Raw genomic sequence first — 20584 nt, forward strand, 5'->3', positions numbered from 1 at the left:
CAAAGAGGCTGCTGGAACCCTGATATCATTCTGTACTCTCTGAGTGTAACAGCAGGAAGACGGAGTGATGATAAATGGATCAAGAAAGATACTTGAAAACAATGCTGGAGGGATGATGTGCACCGATAGCGCCGCAGAAACCGGAACAGCTAAAGTATTGAGCACCTGCTGTGTACTGGGAGCTTTATGTATATTATCGCATTTAACTGTCCAGCGATCAGGTAGGGCTTGATGCGGGTAGAAACAGGTTTCCAGAGCAGAGGCCATCAACTTGCTCAAGTGCCGGCTGAGCAGCAGCAGCAGCAGCAGCAGCAGCAGCAGCAGCAGCAGCGCGGAGCCTGCGCCTCTCCAGGGAGCCAGCGCCGCACCACCTGAGCACTCGTGCGCTCGCCTGGGTGGAGAGGGAGCAGCCGCAGTGAACTCACCCCAGCCAGGTGCGTTTCCTGTCTGGGAAGCGATGGCCATGTTGTCTAACAGCATCTTCACATTTCTTTCCCAAGGAGCTGGCATAATAATGGCCTATCTTCCAGAGTGGAGGAGTGCGTGTTGGTAGTAGGAAGGCTACCCCACCCAGCCCGGGAACCCGACTGCGCAGTTCCCACGCTCCTGCAACCGGGGTGCCCAGGCCGAGAGAGCTGAGCCGCTGGGCGGGGCGGGGGGTGGGGGGAGCAATTGTGACATGCCGGGTCCCTCCCCTCCCCGGGCACTGTGATGCGGCCGGGCAGCTGCTGGCCCAGCATGTCTGTCCCCGGGCCCCTCCCGCCCAGTGTGTCACAACAGCGGAGGCGGCTGTATCTGGAGCAGTTGGGGTGGGCAGGCCCAGCTCCGAGGCGAGCGGGCGAAGAGAGCAGCCGCGATGGTGAGCCTGCCCGGGCCTTGGGGCCGGGCCCCGGCAGGGGTCGGGGAGGGGGCGGGCGCCTTGCGGAGCCGCGTCGACGTGGGGGTGACGGATCCATCGCTTTACATCTCCAGAGCTGGAAGTCTCTTGGGGGTGTCAGTTCAGGGTCGGGGTGTGTGTGTGGGGGGTCGGCACCCTCGGGCGGAGGACACCTGGTGCCAGTGCATTTTGTCATAGAGGGAAAGTGCAGAGCCGGGGCAGGTTGCCCTCCAAAGGTACCTAATGGAGATCTGGGCGCGCGAGTAAGGGGACGAAGGACATGGGGAGCCCAGTGCAGGAGAGGGGAAATTCTGAGGGATCCCCGGACGGACAGCTCAGGGACCAGAATGCGGGGGAGGGGACAGTCCAGCGATTCCAGACGGTGGGCCTGGCCTGCGGCTGGGAGAGTGGGCTCAGTCAGGTCCCTAACCCCAACGACGCGTCGGTGTCCCCGAATGTGACAGGGGACTTAGGGAGTCACAGTGCCCCAGACTGGAGGTAGTAGTTCTTTTTCTCCGTCCCCGGTCACTGGCTTGGGTTTGGGGCCCTTACAACTTGAGCACTCAGCTTCCCAGACACCTGGCACCCGCGCCAAGTCCCAGTTTTTCCAGCGGTCAAAGTCAGGACTTTGGCACACAGAAGTCTCCCTGCGGCAGCCGGGGGACCTCGGACTTCTCGTTTGTTTCGTTTCCTACCCCGACTTAGGGGGCCAGGCGATGGCCCCTTTGCCCCCCCCCCCATCTGTCTCCTTTTGCAGACATGGATCTTAATTGCTGGGGAGGAGGCTTCTCCACACGAGTTCCACCCCCTAAAATCTCTCCCTTCATCCCCTGCACCCAGGGGTGGGTAACAGCCGCCTCCAATCCACTTCTGTGACCACCTGGGAACCCAGGGTCTCCTGATCCAGAGCCCTGGTATTTCGGCAGTAGGGAGGTGGGCTGGAAAGGTTGGGTGGGGGAAGGGGACAGACTAAGTATGTGTCACAGGCCAAGGTCAGGTTCTCTGGGTGTCAGTGACCACACAGGTCAGGGGAGAACCTCCCCTCCTCCCCTAGCCCCTGCTCATTGTGGAAAGTGCCCAGGGCCTCTGTCTCTGGCCCCAGCTCTGCTGTTTCTAACTCCAGGTCTGTCCAGCAAAGTCCCTCTTCCTGAGCTTGTTCCCAGACACACCTGGGAGCTTTAAAAACTCGGAGGCTATTCGGAAGAGTGGCCAGAGGAATCCACTTCTATCTGAGTGCCTTGGGTGGGACCATACAAGGAGCCCAGAGCCAGGAGTTCAGGATTTTGGCTCCTGGCTTTGTAGCTAGCTGTGTGACTTCAAGAAGGTCACCTAACTTCTCTGTACTGTTTTTTCTCACCTACAAAATGAAGAGGGGTTATGGTTCAAACTTGCATGTAGTTTATGGTTCAAACTCCATCTACTCCATTACTTTTAAACTTTTTATTATAGAGAATTTCAAACATATACAGAAGGACAGAGAATGGTATAATGACCCTGTATATGCCTCATTCAGTTTCAACAAGTAATCTACTTAGGATGAGTCTTGCTTTGTTTATTTTCCTTTCCTCTCTCCCATTATTTTGAAGCAAATCCTAGGCAGCATACTCAAGATTGTATATTTAATATTTATAATATCTAGCATTAACTAGTGCTTTATAATTTTCAAAGTGCTTTCTTTCTCTAACATATTTTATTAGGTTGGTGCAAAAGTAATTGCGGTTTTGCAATTATTTTTCACCTTTTAAAACACAATTACGTTTGCACCAACCTAATAATTTTTACCTGAATGTTGTAGTGAATCTCAGAGTGAACCCTCAAGGAGGCTTACTAAGAGCCAAGGATCATAATTTAGCCCTCTGAGCAAACGTTGGTGTGCATTCAGTAGGCAAGTTCCTGAAAATACCTGGTCAATCAAAAATTTAAACAGTAAAACCTTATTTTAAAAAGAATTTAGATGTTTAACTGAAAATCTATGGCTGATTATTTTGAAAAGAGAATATCTTTTATTTATCATGAAACATGGAATTTTTTATAACAGGTTCTATTTAGAAAACTTAATTGCATGGGCAACATTGTCTTAATAGGATAACATTTTTTTATTAGTTTCAGTTGTACAAAACAATGTAATAGTTAGGCATTTATACCCCTCACAAAGTGATACCCCCCCCCAATCTACCACCCCTCTGACATTGTATATAGCTGTTACAATTCCATTGATTCTATTCCCCATGCTATGGGATTCTATTCCCACATCCCATGACTATGGATATATTAAATTATAGTTGACATTCAATATTATTCAGCTTCAGCTTCAGGTGTACAGTGCAGTGGTCAAGCATCTACACCATCCATGAAGTGGTCTCCCTAATAAGACAAGTGCCCATCTGACACCCTACAAAATCTTTACAGCATTATTGATTATATCCCCCAAACTGTCTCTCGTATCCCCATGGCAATATTGTGGCTACCACTTTGTGCTTTCTAATTCCCTTACCTTCTCCCTCACCCCTAACCCCCTCCCATCTAGCAGTCATCAGTTTTTTCTCTATATTTCTGAGATTATTTCTGTTTTGTTTGCTCATTTATTCTGTTTTTTAGATTTCACATATAAGTGAGATCATATGGTATTTGTCTTTCTCTCTCTGGCTTATTTCAGTTAGCATAATGTTCTCTAGGTCCATCCATATCATGGCAAATGGTAAGATTTCAATATAGAAAATTTATAAAAAAACTCATTCAACTCAACACCAAAAAAAACCAAACAACCCAATTGAAAAATGGGCAGAGGGCCTAAATAGACATTTTTCCCAAGAGGACGTACAGATGGCCCACAGACATATGAAAAGATGCTCAACCTCACTAACCATCAGAGAAATGCAAATAAAAACCACAATGAGATACCACCTCACCCCAGTCAGAATGGCTATCATCAATAAATTAACAAACAACAAGTGCTATCGAGGATATGGAGAAAAGGGATTCCTTGTTCACTGTTGGTGGGATTGCAGATTGGTGCAGCCACTATGGAAATCAGTATGGAGGTATCTCAAAAAACTGGAAATGGAACTACCTATGACTCAGCAACTCCACTCTTAGGTATCTATCCAGAGAAATCCAAAATGCTAATTTGAAAAAATATATGCACCCCTATCTTTATTGCAGCGCTATTCACAATAGCCAAGACATGGAAACAATCGAAATGCCCATCGGTAAATGACTGGATTAAGAAACTGTGGTTCATTTATACAATGGAGTATTACTCCACCATAGGATAACATTTTTTATTGACCACTTCCCATTCATAGAACCTCTTTTTAAAAGTCCCTGACTCATTCCTAAAAGGCTGGAATGGCACATCTATAAACCTAGACCAAAAGAATCCCACCGTTACAGAAAGAACTTTACTTCCTGTAACAGGTTAAGTTTTGGGCAGCCATCCCCCATGCTCCCCTTCCCTAGTGGAGGTTGGGGTGCGGAGGCTGCCTCTGTATTAAGGAGCGTTAGAGCCAGCATTTTTATAGGTTCTGGGTAAGAAATTTATAACTAACCCTATCACTGAGCATTCCCATCTGTCCCCAGTGTCCCTCTAGAAGCAGTTGTTCTGGGAACGATGAATCTGACATCTTTTTTGGGAGATGGTATGGAGAATCCTGGCCGGGGATCCAAGCCAAGCCTGTGTCTATAATTCCAGGGTTTAGAGAAAGTGTCTGTGGGTAAGGGCAGGTGAGGGTTTACAGCCTCCTTAAGTGCATTCCCTCTGGATTGGGGAGCACCGGCTGCCTGGGAGTGAGGAGCACCGGCTGTGTGTGAGTGAGAAGCACTTGCTGCGTGGGAGTGGAGATGGGCATCAAAGGGCAACAAAGAGCCTGTCTCATGAAAAACTGGGCAGTTAGAGGGCAGAGTGTTCTGGGGGCAAAATGGACACTGCTCCTATGTCTGTGGTGCTCCAAAGTGCCCCTGTGTGGGCAGGCACAGCTGAGCTCTTCAGGGTCTGGATTTGTATTCTGGCCTCAGAGCATTGCTCGGGGCCCCGAGGGGGCTGCATGTCACTGTTGCACCTTCGTCTTTATTCCGCGCAGATTCCCACAGAGGCCACTGGGTCCGCGCCTCTGGGCAGCACAGAGGCCCTGAGGAGCAGAGCTCCCGCAGGCCATGGCTGGGGCAAAGGCGCTGGGTGAACGAGGAGGGACTAGTGAGTTTTCGTAGGAAGCTCCCAGGCCCAAGTCAGGCCCATGCAGAGCTAAAGGGTTCATGCTGTTGGTGAGAGTTCTTTCTGAGAGGGCTCCTGAGGGCCTTGAAAGGAAGATGAAAAGTTAAAAATAGTTTTCGAGGAGGAAATAGCTGGTGAATATGGGCCAATGATAGGGGTGAGCAGATGGATGTGGCACTCCTGGGGGGAGGAAGTGGACCAACTGCTCCTTTTCCCTTTGGCCATCAGGGCTCTGATGGAGCTGTGAGTAGCTGTGACATTGCCCCTGTCAGAGTCTTCCTGTGAGGGTTTCTCCCAGATAGTGAGCTGTGGAGAGGAGAGAGAACACGTGGGCGCTGTGCGCGCAGGTCTGAAAGTCCTTCAGCGTCGTCTCCTCACTGGCGCTCCCTGTCGGCTAAGGCTCAAGGGCCCTTTGACACCACAGGGTCCTCTGCCGGCAGTCCACGTCCCCAGCACCCCTGCCGTCCCTAAGGCGGGTCTTCTGCCGTGCGCAGCCCCTGGGACCCCGCCGCTCCCCTGAGATGCTTTCTTACCACTGTGGACTCTGGTGGACCCTCTGTTCTTGTTGTTTTTACTTTGTCGTCTCTTCTTTGTTTTGAGTAGTTCCAAATATGCTCTGATGGCAGGATTTTGAGCAGAGATAATTCAATCTTTCATGAGTCACATTGGTTCTTCTTTTAATTATCCCTCTGTAACCCTGTTGGATCTACGTTTTACTTGCCATGTCTGACTTAGATCCTAAAACATGGGTGATTTATTATCCCAACCTGACAACTAGAAACAATTCGGTGTAATAATATGCTTCCTGAAAGCCAGTGTGTGGCATTTGACTGTGCAGGTGGTTGGGGATATAAGGACTGGTCTCAGGTTTTCACATGGCATACACTGCTGGGCTATGTCAGTTTCTTTCCTAAGCAATATATCGGTTTTACTGTTTTTGAATACTTTTAAATGATTATTAAAGGTACAAAGCCTCCTTCTACAGAACTTTGATTAGCTGATTTTATTCCTCTGAGGAGAAAGCAAAAGGAAATGACTAATATTTAAATAGAAATAATATAAGATTGATATAAGGAAAGCTTTCTTATGTCAGAATAATAAAAGGGCTGTAAAGTTGTAAAATTGTTTTTCTTGATGTTCTACAAAACATGGGCTCCTCTGCCCATGGCAGACGGCCGTAGGTGGCACAGATGCCTCATGTGCTCTGCCCTCATGAGCCTATGCCTCAGAGAAACTGAACACTTTGTGGGACTTGCCGTAAACTTTCCTGTCTTTTGTTCACACTGCTCCTAAATCCAACTAAAATGGTCACGTTGGCATGTCTAAATTCCTCAAATCTCTGCATATATTCTTCCTCTAAGAAACTGATCCAGAAGTTGTTTTTCCTCCTTTGAATTCTTATTACCTCTTAGGCACTGGCCAAGTCGCTAAATTGACTGAAACATGGGTGATTTATTATCCCAACCTGACATTGAATTCTTATTACCTCTTTGAATTCTTATTACCTCTTAGGCACTGGCCACTGTCCTCGCTAAATTGACTGAAAGCCTCCTTAGGGCAGGGTTTTCATTCTAATCACCTGTACATTTATTGAGCACCTGCTACATTCAAGCACTGTTCTCGATGCTGGGGATTCAGGGAGTAAATAAGGGTTCCTTGATCTCACAGAACGTACTCCTTCTACTAGGGAAGTCAGAAAATTGAACAAGCAGGTGTAAAATGGTGTGACAAATGCAGTGATGGCTTGTGGGAACACCTAGTAGGAGACGCATGTGGTTTTCCAGACTTCTTGTAGGAAATGACTTTGAATGAGAGACCTGAAGGATGAGAAAGAATTAGCCCAGCTCCTTTCCATGCCTTCTTGCACATAATAGCACAATAGATATCTGTTGTAGGAATGACAGAGGAGGTAACTTCCGTGGTTATCCCAGCACTGGGCCTGTGGGAGGGGTGTCATGGTTTTCCGGAGGAAAGAAATTCCTTCTCTATTCGGTCCTTCCACCTCCCTCGTCTTCAGCCCTTGATTGCTGGGAAGAGATGCTCCAGAGGCACAGGGGACCTTCACCTCCAGGGTCTCAGCAGCACAGAACTGGTCTGAGCTCTACAAGCCAGGATTCAAAATAGAACTGAGAGAGAGAGAAATGGTGTGGAAGAGAAGCATGAGCTCTGATTGGCCGGAGAGGGGAATCTGCACTGTGACAAATGTATGGCTTAATGGGTCAGCTTGCTCTCTGCACCCTCACCCACCCCAGAGAAACAGAATCCCGGTTCTGTCAGGGAAGGAAGATGCATTTCAGAGAGGCTGTGACTACCGGCCATTCTCAGTCTCTCTCTGTCCTGGAGCATTTTCCTGTTTGAGGTTCTGCCATGCAAGCTCAGCCTTCCTACACACTATGAGGCTTGCACTGATGTGGCTGTGGGCACAGCCCAGGACCCTGGAAGTTCACAGTGTGCGTGAGGCAGGATGTTGTGTGGTACAAAGGGAAGAACTTGGGCCAAGGGCAGAACACCTGGATTCCAGTCTAGACTCTTTGAAATGCCAGTCTAGGCTGTGAAATTTTAACTCTGTTCCTTTACCTTTCTTTGCCTCAGCTTCTTCATGTGTAAAATGATGTGGAGGGAGTCATACTCGGTGACCTGGAAGCCAGTCCAGCTCAGGTATCCTGGCCATTCTGAACTAACACATCCCTCGTTATGGCAGATGGACAACCTCCCTTGGGCATGCAGGCTGGTCTCCCAAGGCCACCAGCACTGGGTGTGCTCTGTGCTCATCTCTGTAGCACTTCCAGGCAGCAGAATGGGGATGTTGATGAGGCAGAGTGACTAGAGAGTGCAAGCCCAGTGTCTGAGGAGCTGGGCTGCTCCTTGTTCCCTGCTGGGAGCAGGTGCAACAGGAAGTGTTGGAATGCGGAGCAGGTGCGGGCTCATGTAACTTTGCACGTCACTTGAGATTTTGTTGTGTAACTTTAAAATTCTTGTTTGCCCTGACAAATTAGGCTCTTAGTAAGTATGAGTTGAATAAATGACTAAGTGAAATGGGACAGGAAGAGACTGGGCCCTTCAGGATAAGGTAATTATGATGAGTAGAGTGCTGATTCCTGCTCTTCCTCTATTTCCTCTCTTGAATTTTTTTCTTTTTAGTATGAAAAATTTCAAAACCTGGAAAAAATATAGTAGTATAATATCGCTCATATATCTAGCATCTAATTTAATAATAATAACTTTTCTGCCATATTTACTTTACCTGCTGTGTTTATTGAAGTAGTTTAAAGTAAAATACAGACATCATGACATTTTACCCCAAACACTTCAAAAATGACTCTAAAAAATAAGGACATTGTCATGCGGGGTGGCATGCAGGGTCTGAGCTCCCGCTCCCCACATAAGAACACAGGACATGGTGAGGCCAAAAAGGAACACCCACGGAGCCATAGATAGGAGAGTCACACCACTATAGTCTCACTGGCTGCTGGGTTGGAGACACAGGAAGCAGGAGCCACACTATCCGCAACCTGCCATCTGTTTTTCTGCAGTCCGCAATCTGCACTCCACCGCTTGCTAGCTCCGCCACCATCTTCTTGCTAGGCCTTGCCCCTCCAAACCCCCCCCCCCGCCCATTTTCTGCTAGCGTAGCCACGGCAGTTATATTAGTGGCCAATGGCTCACTGGTTACAGCTGATGGCCAACTAGTCACAGCTGATGGCCATCCAATCACAGTTGATGGCCATTTACTACCTGAGCCAGCACCTTTCTATGTGAGTCCGAGAGCCTGGAAACTGCAGTCCTGGCTCTGTCCCCACAGACATTTTCATACTTAACCACACTTTCATTATCATGCTTAACAAAATTAACCAATTTCTCTCTCTCTTTGTGTCACAAATATTTTGATTTGTTCATACCAGAATTCAGTCAAAGTTCACATACTACATGTGAATGTTATGCTTCATAAGTTTCTTTTGATATCACCTTTATTTTTCATAAATTGAAAAGATTCTATCACTTGCCCTGTAGAATGTTCCACCTACTGGATTTATTTTATTGTTTCCTCATGATGTCACTTAACATTGGTCCTTGTGTTTTCTTTAAGGTGGAAGCTAAATCTTAAGAATTTAATAGATTAAGGGCCGAGTGTTTTTGACAAGCTCTGCTCGTGGATGGTGTTGTGTGTGTCGTATTGTATTACATCAGGAGTTCTTTAATGCCTACTTTTCTCACTATCAGTAGTATTAAGATTGATCCCAGTGTTGGGCTGGTGACCATTGTAATTACTTTTCTTTCTCATATCCTGCAAGTAACAGTGATTCTTTGGTGCTATAGGAATATCCAGTTCCCCATCACCCTTTCACTTAATGGTGTTGGCATCCTTGTTGAAATCAATTAAGTAATTAGAAACTGTAATATGGCAATATTTCTTAATACCGTTTTCCCCTGAAAATAAGACCTAGCCAGACAATTAGCTCTAATGTGTCTTTTGGAGCAAAAATTAATATAGAACCCGGTCTTATTTTACTATAATATAAGACCGGGCATAATATAATATAATATAATATAATATAATATAATATAATATAATATAATAAATATAATATAATATAATATAATATATACTGGTCTTATATTAATTTTTGCTCCAAAAGATGCATTAGAGCTGATTGTCTGACTAGGTCTTATTTTTTGGGAAACATGGTATCTCATTCCTTCTACATTGATTCGCTAATACTCTTCTGTTAAAAAAAAAGCTTTTCCTCATCAACAGGGCTATTTGGATGGGAACAAATAAGTTTTACTTCTGGGGAGAGTTTCCTTTTTTTCACAACACTAAGAATGTGTGGATTTTTATATATACATCCTGTTTCAATCAAGTGCCTTTAATCTTCTGATGCTCAGTGTGTCTCATCTTTGACAGCGGGAGCCTCTTCAAGTTGGTTTCTGAGATATTCTGACATCACCCCATTTGTGTTACCGTCTGTGCTCTCAGGGCTCACAGTGTCTGTTGCCCCAGCCCTGGGTCCAGTTAGTTGGATGGTGTTGAGAAACCTTCACTTTCTCTTGATTGGTGTGGCCACTTTTGGCTTTTGGAAGCCCCTATGAACCTATCAATTATTTCCAAGTCTATCTTATCCCTCCAATTACTCTTGTGAATTAGTTCTACAGGAAAAATAGCTCTTCCTAAGGTGTGTGTGTGTGAGAGAGAGAGAGAGAGTGAGAGAGAGAGAGAAAGAGAGAAAGAGAGAGAGAGAGATTGAGAAATTTTGTCAGTGACTGGCACTTTTATTAGTGTGAGATTAAGGGGCCAATTAAAAGAGGCTAAAAACATTGATATTAATATGTTGGTGGTTTTCAGGTCTCCATGATCCTTTATTCTTCCTTCTGTGACCTTTGATCTTTGTGAAACACCGCTGCACCCTTGCCAAAAAGTCCCAGAGTGTTTCATAAGTCAGGGCTGACTGGAGACTAAGCAGCTGCTCAGATAGGCCTGGAGGCTGGCTGAGGTGCAGGTGGTGGTGACGGTGGCCAGCCTCAGAAGGTGGACGGTCAGGGCCACAGAGGATGTGATCACCCAGAAGGATGAGACGTAGGGTGAGCCTTCTTTTAGGCCTTTCCTATGTCCCCTCAAATTTAGTGCCTTCCTTAGAAGCCACAGCTGTGTGCTGGATGTGAATTTGCAGTCTGGGTGGTTCCTGGGTGTGGAACACCGCTGTTCTTAGGCCTGAATTGAGTCCTAAGTAAAATAAACCTGAGGTCTCTAACTTTCTATGTGTGCCTCTTCCAGGTGGAGAATGAAGTTACAAGGTAGCATAATGAAATTGATAATGGTAAAGACAACAACAATAATTATGGCTAACTCTTTCTTTTAAGACAAGGGGAGGTTAAGTAACTCAGCCAACATCACACAGCACAGTAAATCAGTTGAGAAGTCAAGGTCCAAACCCGGGGGTGTGGGCAACTTTGTGAGAGAAGCCTTTCCCTGGCCACCAGGGTCATGGAGATATAGCTGGATTATATTCCCAGCTTGGATGTGTTATCTACTGGCTGTTGTGAACACCTGTGCTCTCTATCCTCCCCAAAGACAAGAGCGTAGAGACAGATGTAGAGTTGGTGCTCAGTTGTAAAACCAAGTAGGGGAGCAAGGGGTCATGACACCTCTGACCCTTTGAGATGTCACTCAGGCAGTTGCCCTGCTCCCATGCCCGAAGAACTTCCAAGCTCCTAGAAGCCCCATATTTTGACATGTACTCAGTGTATTTCCATGCCCAGCCACATGCTCTGGAGGCTCTGCACCTGCTGGAGTTATCCGAAGCTGGAAAATGCCAGGTCAGGTCATGGATAAAGAATGGAAACCCACAGACCAGGCACATGCTTCCCTATTGGGCTCTGGAGTATGTCCCAGGCACAGAACCACCTTGTACCAGCCACTGCTTCCCCACAGGTGTGGTGTGGTAGGGGGATGAGGCCCTCCTCCCAGCAAAACCCCATGGTTGGTTTTTATTCACACGCACACAGACACACAAACACACACACACACACAGATATGCTCATACTCTCAATCACACATGCAAACCCTACTTCCCATCCTAATCTGTTAGTACTAGGGCCAGTCAGGTAACTGTGGCTTCATACCAGAGTAACACAAAGAAAAGGACACTAAAGGTCATCTTTACGAGGTCTGACAATTAAGTTTGCGAACTCATCCTAGAAAAAGTGCTACACACCTCATTGCTGAATATCCCAACGGTCACCTTCACCCCCTGGGAAGCTATGTACTGATGCTAGCACCTAGTTCACCCTTCAAAGCAATTTTGGAACTCTTTTTCTGGAATGGCCATCAGAGCTGTCATCATATTATCCCTGATGTCCTGAATGTCATCAAAATGTTTTCCTTTCAATATTTCCTTTATCTTTGGGTAAAGAAAGAGTCATTGGGGGCCAGATCAGATGAGTAGGGAGTGTATTCCAGTACAGTTATTTGTTTACCGCCTAAAAACTCCCTCACAGACAGTGCCGTGTGAGCTGGTGCATTGTCGTGATGCAAGAGCCATGAATTGTTGGTGAAAGTTCAGGTCGTCTAACTTTTTCACGCAGCCTTTTCAGCACTTCCAAATAGTCAACTTGGTTAACTGTTTGTCCAGTTGGTAAAAATTCATAATGAATAATCCCTCTGATATCAGAAAAGTTAGCAACATTGTTGCAACAAGTTCATGAACTTAATTGTCAAACCTTGGCGTGTGTGTGTGTGTGTGTGTGTGTGTGTGTGTGTGTGTGTGTGTGATTCTGCTGTTATCACTGGTATTTCCTTTGACCACCTTCATCAGTACAGGATTCTCATGGTCTAGAATTAGTCCCTTGTTTCATTTGTGCAGCTCCCCCCTTTTTCCTTTCCTTGGTATGAAGGATTAACCCTGGAAAGCAAACTTTAGAGCAAACCACAAAACCGTGGGTCTTCTTCAGAGCTAAGTCTTGGTCCAGATGGAGCGGTGCTCAGATGCCTGAAACCTCACACCCTGGTTCTGGGATGGCATGGCTAAAGGGATGGACATCTTGTGAGTTGAATGTCAGGAGAGACAAGTTTTCTCATGTGGGAGATACAGGCAAAAGACATGGCTGTGTGCCAGAACTCTCTGACTGTGATTCTGCTCTCTCCCCACAGAGGGAATGTATATCAGTCCACGTGGGTCAAGCGGGCGTTCAGATTGGTAATGCCTGCTGGGAGCTCTTTTGCCTGGAGCACGGCATCCAGGCGGATGGCACCTTTGGTGCCCAGGCCAGCAAGACCAATGACGACGACTCATTTACCACCTTTTTCAGTGAGACTGGCAATGGGAAGCACGTGCCCAGGGCTGTCATGGTGGACTTGGAGCCTACTGTAGTAGGTGAGTATGGGCTAGGCCATCCCCACAGAAAACAACCTGAGACTGAGAGGCTCTGTCTGTGATTCTAAGGAAGCAGAGTCTCTAACTGGAAGGTGCGGTGGCTCAGCTAGAGCCCTTCCACCCCCCATGACTCTGTCAGCTCCTTGAATTCTCCAGTCTTGAGGAGCCTCACAGTGGGAACCTGGGATCTCTGCTCTCCCATCATAGCACTAAACTGCAAAACAAAATGCTCTCTACTTAAACCCCTCAAACCTACAGACCAAAATTGTCAAGGTTGTTTAGTAAATACTAAGGATAAAAAAATACAAATAATTTTAAAAATGATAAGATGCCCCCAAATAGTCAATTTCTCAAAAAGCATATGTTTCTGATTCTATAGTAATTGCAGTCTGTTCTCACAGGTCTGGCACATAAAATGGAGTAATAGCAGGCATATTCTCTCACAGACAGAGGTTGCTGTAGTCCTAGAATGAACCTCATTTGGATCTTAGAAAACAGGAATTCTGACTCGTGTCAGGACAGAATTCTCTCTGCTCCACCTCTGCCCGAGCACTCCCCCTCCAGGTCCCTGTGTCTGACCCTCGGGTCATTCCTCAGCTCCATCAGGATGTCCTCGGCTTCAAGGCTGGTTCAACAAGCAAGGGATGGATATGTGTCACAGAGACGTCTGGGCAAATGTCTGTAAGCCCGAACACTAATTCCTAGGTGCAGTAGACTCTAAGTACTCAGCCTGTATTTACAAAAGTGCAGATTCTGCTCCGAGGCCACCGTGCAAATGGGTGCTTTCCCTGGGGGAGCAGGAGACCCCTGAAGGGGAGAGGGGTGTAGTTGGGGCCTGTTGCGTCTGGTCTGCCATGTGTCTTCCTTGTGTGGACCCTGGGAGGTGAGCAGAGCCCCCTTGACAGCCTCTCTAGGGCTCCTGCTCTTCTAGAACCTGGAGCATAGCTTTGGTTCAAAGTAATTCTGAAATATCTCTAATGCCTGACATGTATTATTACCACCTTGAGGTGGACATTAGGAGAATGACAATTCCAAGGAGAGCTCAGGAACTAGGTAGGTCACCCTGAATCTTTCCCTGTGTCCCCAGAACATTTTAATGCAGATGAAATCAGGTTAAATTTTGGGGTAACTTTGCAGCATGAAAGAAACAATAAAAGGGAAGCCTTGCGGGATCCAGGGGAAAGAAGGAGTGTTTGGTGAACTTGGTTGAGCTTTTTAAAGTTCCAGCTAGGAGAGCAGCTGGCTTCTCGTTGCCTACTTGAGTCATAGGCTTCTGGTTCTTTTAGTGCCTATGTTTCCTTGGAATTCTCTCAGCCTTTTGCAGATTTGTTACAAGGTTGTCTGGCTTCACCTCGGTGGAGTTTTACAGGTAGGAGAAATGGAGACCCAGAAGGGTGTTATATAGTATTTTAATAGAAAAGAAGGCAGTAAGACGCAATGGTCCCCCTCTTTTGGTAGATGAGGTTCGGGCAGGAACCTACCGCCAGCTCTTCCATCCAGAGCAGCTGATTACAGGAAAGGAGGATGCAGCTAATAACTATGCCCGGGGCCACTACACGGTGGGCAAGGAGAGCATTGACCTGGTGCTGGACCGCATAAGGAAACTGGTAAGTGTTAACAAGGGCAGGAGATCCGTGAGTCAGGCTAAAGTGGACAGGCTTGGACTCAGACCTCTCTGAGCAGGATGGGTAGAGAGGCATGTGATCAGGACAGAGCTTCTAAGCTTTGGGAATTTCTGCTTATGTTCTGTAAGAAGCATTCACAGGGATGGTGGCCTTCCCTCCACTTGGACATCAGGAACTACCTTATAGGCTGGTGCCCTGTTAATTTTTTTTTTTTTTTTAAGATTTCATTGGGGAAGGGGAACAGGACTTTATTGGGGAACAGTGTGTACTTCTAGGACTTTTTTTCCAAGTCAAGTTGTTGTCCTTTCAGTCTTAGTTGTGGAGGGCGCAGCTCAGCTCCAGGTCCAGTTGCCATTGCCAGTTGCAGGGAGCACAGCCCACCATCCCTTGCGGGAGTTGAACCCGGCAACCTTGTGGTTGAGAGGACGCGCTCCAACCAACTGAGCCATCCGGAGGCAGCTCAGCTCAAGGTGCCGTGTTCAAACTTAGTTGCAAGGGGTGAAGCCCACCATCCCTTGGGGGACTCGAGGAGTTGAAACGGCAACCTTGTGGTTGAGAGCCCACTGGCCCTGTGGGAATCGAACCGGCAGCCTTCGGAGTTAGGAGCACGGCGCTGTAACCGCCTGAGCAACTGGGCCGGCCCTGTTAATTCTTACCGATACTCCATGGTAGTGTCTGGGGCAAATTCCACACATAAGGAAGGCTAAGCTCTTTGCTTGTTGGAAGCATAGATTAACAAAGCATTGAATTTGGAAGAGAAGAGAAAGTGGTTGTTGATACATTTCAGCACTTACAAATGCCATTACAAATGTCAGTTAAATACATTCCTTAATTTAATCTCCTTAATAATCATATGAATGAAACAGGTCACTTCCCTGTGCTTTACAGATGAAGAAATTGAGGACCAGGATGGTTCAACAGCTTAGCCTAGGTCACACAGCTAGAAAGTGGCAGAATTAGGATTTGAACCAGGTTGGTTTGACTAGAAAGCTCTAGTCTGGAGTGATCACTCTAGTCAAGCTCCCATTTCCTTATCTGCACAATGGAAAAGGTGGGACTTGATCAGGGATTCTTTACTTGGGAGCTAAGGATGCCAAATTTTTTCATATGTTCATCTGTTTAGAGGAGGGGTCATAGGGGTCATCAGTCTCAAAGCCATCTGATCCCCAAAAGTTTGGAACTACTGGATCACACCCATATGAAAGCTCTATGACTATGAATTCTCTTCATTCTGACAGAAGCTAACATTGAGTGCACATTGTATGTCAAGTCCTTGTTCAGCATATTATGCCGTCTCATTTAATTATCACAATAACCTTAAGAGATGAGTATTTTTTATGGTCCCACTATAACCAAGAAGCAACGGAAGTCTGGAGAGGTTCAATAACTTGCTCAAATTTTTAGGACTGGGAAATGGAAAGTTGATATTAAAACTCAGATTCTGGGACTCCACTTATATTTCTGATATTGGTACTCTGAGCCACCTTCCAAGGTGTAGATGAGATGTGTAGGTCAGCAGTTTCCACAAAATCCAGTGAGAAAGGCAGGGGAAGTGGGTGAGGAGTTGGGGCTCTCAAAGGCATAGTCATTCACCACTGTGGTTCTGAAACTCTCGTTTCGGGTTCAGCCAAAGCACTGGACTGGCACTTTCATGTACCTAGAGGCATGTGCATGTACAGTTTGCCACCTCTATTTTAGCCAGTCTTCCCAAGGTCAACACAACTCCTTTGGTATTTCCTTTCTCCTTCAAGGCTTTGTGATTTCCTCCATGTGAGAATGTGTGGGGGCCTGAGAGAAAGGTTGCCTGCTTTTGTCCACATGAGGGTATTCTGGGAAAGCTGTCTTCATGGTTTCTTCTCATGTCCTGCTCTCCCCAGACAGATGCCTGCTCTGGCTTGCAGGGCTTTCTGATCTTCCACAGTTTCGGTGGGGGCACTGGCTCTGGCTTCACGTCTCTGCTGATGGAACGCCTCTCCCTGGATTATGGCAAGAAGTCCAAGCTGGAGTTTGCCATCTACCCAGCCCCCCAGGTGTCCACTGCAGTGGTCGAGCCCTACAACTCCATCCTGACGACGCACACCACGCTGGAACATTCCGACTGTGCTTTTATGGTGGATAATGAAGCCATCTATGACATCTGCCGCAGGAACCTAGACATCGAGCGCCCCACCTACACCAATCTCAACCGCCTCATCAGCCAGATCGTTTCCTCCATCACTGCCTCTCTCCGCTTTGATGGGGCCCTCAACGTGGACCTCACCGAGTTCCAGACCAACCTGGTTCCCTACCCCCGCATCCACTTCCCGCTGGTCACCTATGCACCCATCATTTCTGCTGAGAAAGCCTATCATGAACAACTCTCCGTGGCTGAAATAACCAGCTCCTGCTTTGAGCCCCACAGCCAGATGGTGAAGTGTGACCCGAGGCATGGCAAGTACATGGCCTGCTGCATGCTCTACCGTGGGGACGTGGTGCCCAAGGACGTGAACGTCGCCATCGCTGCCATCAAGACCAAGCGGACCATCCAGTTTGTGGACTGGTGTCCCACAGGCTTCAAGGTGAGACTGAGGACTGAGGGAGGATGCAGAGCACTAGAGAGGCGAGGCCGATTGCAAGGATGGGGAAGGTGTGTCAACGCCAGGTTCTCAGGCTATGATATACAGTTACATGGGCGCTTCAGGCTTTGGGGATGACGGGGGAAGAGGGGCCTAAGCCTAGTGTCACATTAATTTTATTCATTCATTCATTCATTCATTCATTCATTCATTCATTCATTCATTTATTTTGGGTAAGGAGGGATTTCATTTTAAAAGATTATTGACAGAAAGGGACAGTCACTATTGCAATAGGAGAAGGCTCCTACAGCTCCACCATAAGATCCGCAAGCATCTCAAAAGTCGGGCAGGAAAGGTCATGTGTTTTATAAGGAGGAGTGAGCATGCTAGAAGGAACCTGTGTGGTGGGTGGGATGAACAGGGTGACTGAGTAGAGGTGGCTGTGACTTGGCAATAGATGAGAGAATGAAGTTCATCAAATTATTCAAGTTGCCAGAGAGGTGTGATTCCCTCCTCTTAGCAAAAGATGTGTTCTTCTCCCAATTTATTGTGAAAAATTAAATATTCACCCTGTGAGTCTTAATCAAGTTACAGTAAGGCTAACACATTTTATGGTTATATGTAATTGTGAATCACTTATATTGTGAAGCCCTGACATTTTCCATTAACCAGGAGTAAGCAGAAACGGAGGCAGCCTGTTGTGGATCAGGTGTCTGCAGCCTGGAAAATGCCAGACTAAGGGTTTGTGGGGAGACACAGAATACCCAGGGAAGACCCCGAGTTTCAGGGCTGACTGAATGCTGAATGAATGAAGTGAGCCTCTGAGTTGCACTGGCAAGGCATACGGCTGGCTCTGTGCGTGTGAACTGCTTGGTCATTTTGTCCTGTGGTCCATGGTCTTTATTTAATTAGATTACACCATGAAAATAACTACTACCATTTACATTAATTAGTACCCCCAGTCATGCTTTTAATAATTCAGAGGTTACTGAGCACCAGATGTGGTTATATTAGTTGCTGGAGACATAGATGAGCACATCTTAGCTTTTCCCTGGTGGGAATTATACAAAAACAAGACACTGCATGCCAGCATTTCAGCTGACCTATTTGCCCTTGAAGCTGTGACCTAGCTGATCTGCCGAGCAAAGGAGAGTAGCGTTCTTCCTCACTGCTCCACTCCTAGCTACATATAGAATATTTTTTTCTAGACTGTGCCTATTTTTATGTGGTGGTTCTGGCCATTCTTGCAAAAAACAGTCAAGATCTTCCAAAAAATGCAGTTCTGTTTTTCTTTCAAATGAGAAACAAACAACAAAACATGCTAATAAGAAAGTGAATAGGAAAAAAAAAAAAGAAAAAAATAATATGTGAGGGTGGGGTGGGGGGAAATTTGCAAAAAGGAGATGTGCTCTCATTCTCTCTCCTTCATTTTAAGCTGAAGCTCTGGGATTGTCCAGAAAGATAAGGTGGTAGCAGCGATGTGAGCTGCTTTTCAGAAAAGCACATACTGTTGAACGTCCTCCTGTTTCATCCTCCCCAAAGGTGTTTGTCTCCACCTAACTTAGGCCAGGGGATATTATTGTCCAAAATAGGAGAGTTGGCTCTAGGCACGCAGTTTTCACTGGTCAGAGCCAGATCTGGCCAAATCTGTCATGTGGTAGAGTTCATTTTCATCGCCTGTCCCCTTCTTACTTTTGGTCCTTCTCCCCTATCTTGGCATCACCTTTATCACCAAGATGCCACTTTTGTCTAAGGAATGATGGGCCCTTGGGAACACACTTAATGGGTTGACCTCCTCGCTGTACAGCCTGTTGCCATGCCCACCTCCACCTCTTAAGAGGACATGCAGCTAAAGCTATGAATTTAAGGTGTTGGCGAGTAAGGCATGGTTGCCTGGGTAGGAAAGGTATTTTTTGGACCATGCGTCTCAGTGTCCCAATAGTATTATCACACTTGTCATCTTAGACTTCTTCCAGTTTTTTACAGTTCCTGGGGTTGGCTTTGGTTTAGGTAATGTGTGTGGGGAAAAGGGAGATTCCTAGTAAACTAGCCTCACAGTCAGATTGGGCTGTATTGGCTTGGTGGACCCTGCCGGGCTACCAGAACTGGGAAGTCGGCTCGTCCAGGCAAGAATTATAACTGAGTTTCTTTGATTGGAGTTCTCAGTTTTCTTTCCAAGAAGTCCCTCACCAGAGACATAGGATCTGGTTAACACTAACACCATAGCCAGGGCCCTTTGATTCTTTTAATTTATTGCTCTGGAATATCTCCACGACCTTTTAAATAGCTCTTCAGCCTTAGCAGAGAAACTTCCCTAAATTTATTGACAGCACAGCTAAGAGGAACTTCAGATGACCATTTGGGAAAGAATAAACTTTATAATAACTTCAAGTCTAGAAATTAACCTATTTCCCTTTTGAAAAAAAACATGTATTGTACACATCCCCTGAGTAATCTCACTCATTATCCTTATTTGTCTGCTTGAATCTCCCCATTAATGTTTCTATTACTAGCCCTGTTCTCTTCTTCTCCAGTCTTTAGATGCCCTTGAATTTGCCTGTACCGCAATCCCACTCACTTTGATTTTCTCTTCAGCACTTCCCTCTCTCTACCTGCCAGCTTCCCAACCTCCTGATTCCCTCTTTTCACCTCCAGCCCTGCATCCTGCTCCCAAGCCTACAGCTGTGTCTTGCTCCCACACCATGTAACAAAGATGACCCATCTGGAGTTGCTTCTCCTCTTTCTCTGTTCCCCAGGTGGGGATCAACTACCAGCCCCCGACCGTGGTGCCAGGAGGGGACCTGGCCAAAGTCCAGCGGGCTGTGTGCATGCTGAGCAACACCACGGCCATTGCAGAGGCCTGGGCGCGGCTGGACCACAAGTTTGACCTCATGTATGCCAAGCGGGCCTTTGTGCATTGGTATGTTGGTGAGGGAATGGAAGAAGGAGAATTTTCTGAGGCCAGGGAGGACCTGGCTGCCCTGGAGAAGGATTATGAAGAAGTGGGGACTGATTCGTTTGAAGAAGAAAATGAAGGGGAGGAATTTTAAATATACATGTTCCTCTTGGCTGTGTCTTTTTATTTATGCTGCTCCACCCCAAGCACACTCTAAACACTCTTCCAAGAGTAACAGCTACACTCCCGACACCAGTACCTGTGGTGACTGGGTTGAAAATGGGTGCTGAGCTCTGTCAGATCCTCCCTTGGGTAAAAGCAGCTTTTGTCACTAAAGAACATAGGAGTCCCTGTCTTTGGGTTAGGGTGAAGCCAAGTTACATGTATGAGGAGGCCTAATCAGGATTTTAAATTCTAGATTAGGTCCACCCCAAAACACAGCCTGCTGGCTGGGGAATGGTAAAACAGTAGGGAAAGGAACGATCTGGGTATTGGGAAGGGAGTGGTACTGTTGTAAGAGCTGGAGAGTTAGTGAGAAATAAGATGGACC

General features: G+C 46.7%; 1 protein-coding gene across 1 annotated transcript; it reads left to right on the top strand.

The window, feature by feature from the left end:
• Window positions 1–711: 711 nt before the first annotated feature.
• On the top strand, window positions 712–20206 carry LOC308502367 (tubulin alpha-8 chain-like; the record flags this gene model as incomplete). Its single annotated transcript, XM_081060113.1, is given in 6 exon segments — window positions 712–747; window positions 749–859; window positions 12736–12958; window positions 14417–14565; window positions 16461–17141; window positions 19895–20206. Coding segments are annotated over 6 exon segments (1494 nt in total). The 3' UTR covers window positions 20189–20206.
• Between the last annotated feature and the right edge of the window lie 378 nt (window positions 20207–20584).

This window comes from Rhinolophus hipposideros (genome assembly GCF_964194185.1).
Source record: "Rhinolophus hipposideros genome assembly, chromosome: 9".
Classification (NCBI taxonomy): Eukaryota; Metazoa; Chordata; class Mammalia; order Chiroptera; family Rhinolophidae; genus Rhinolophus; species Rhinolophus hipposideros.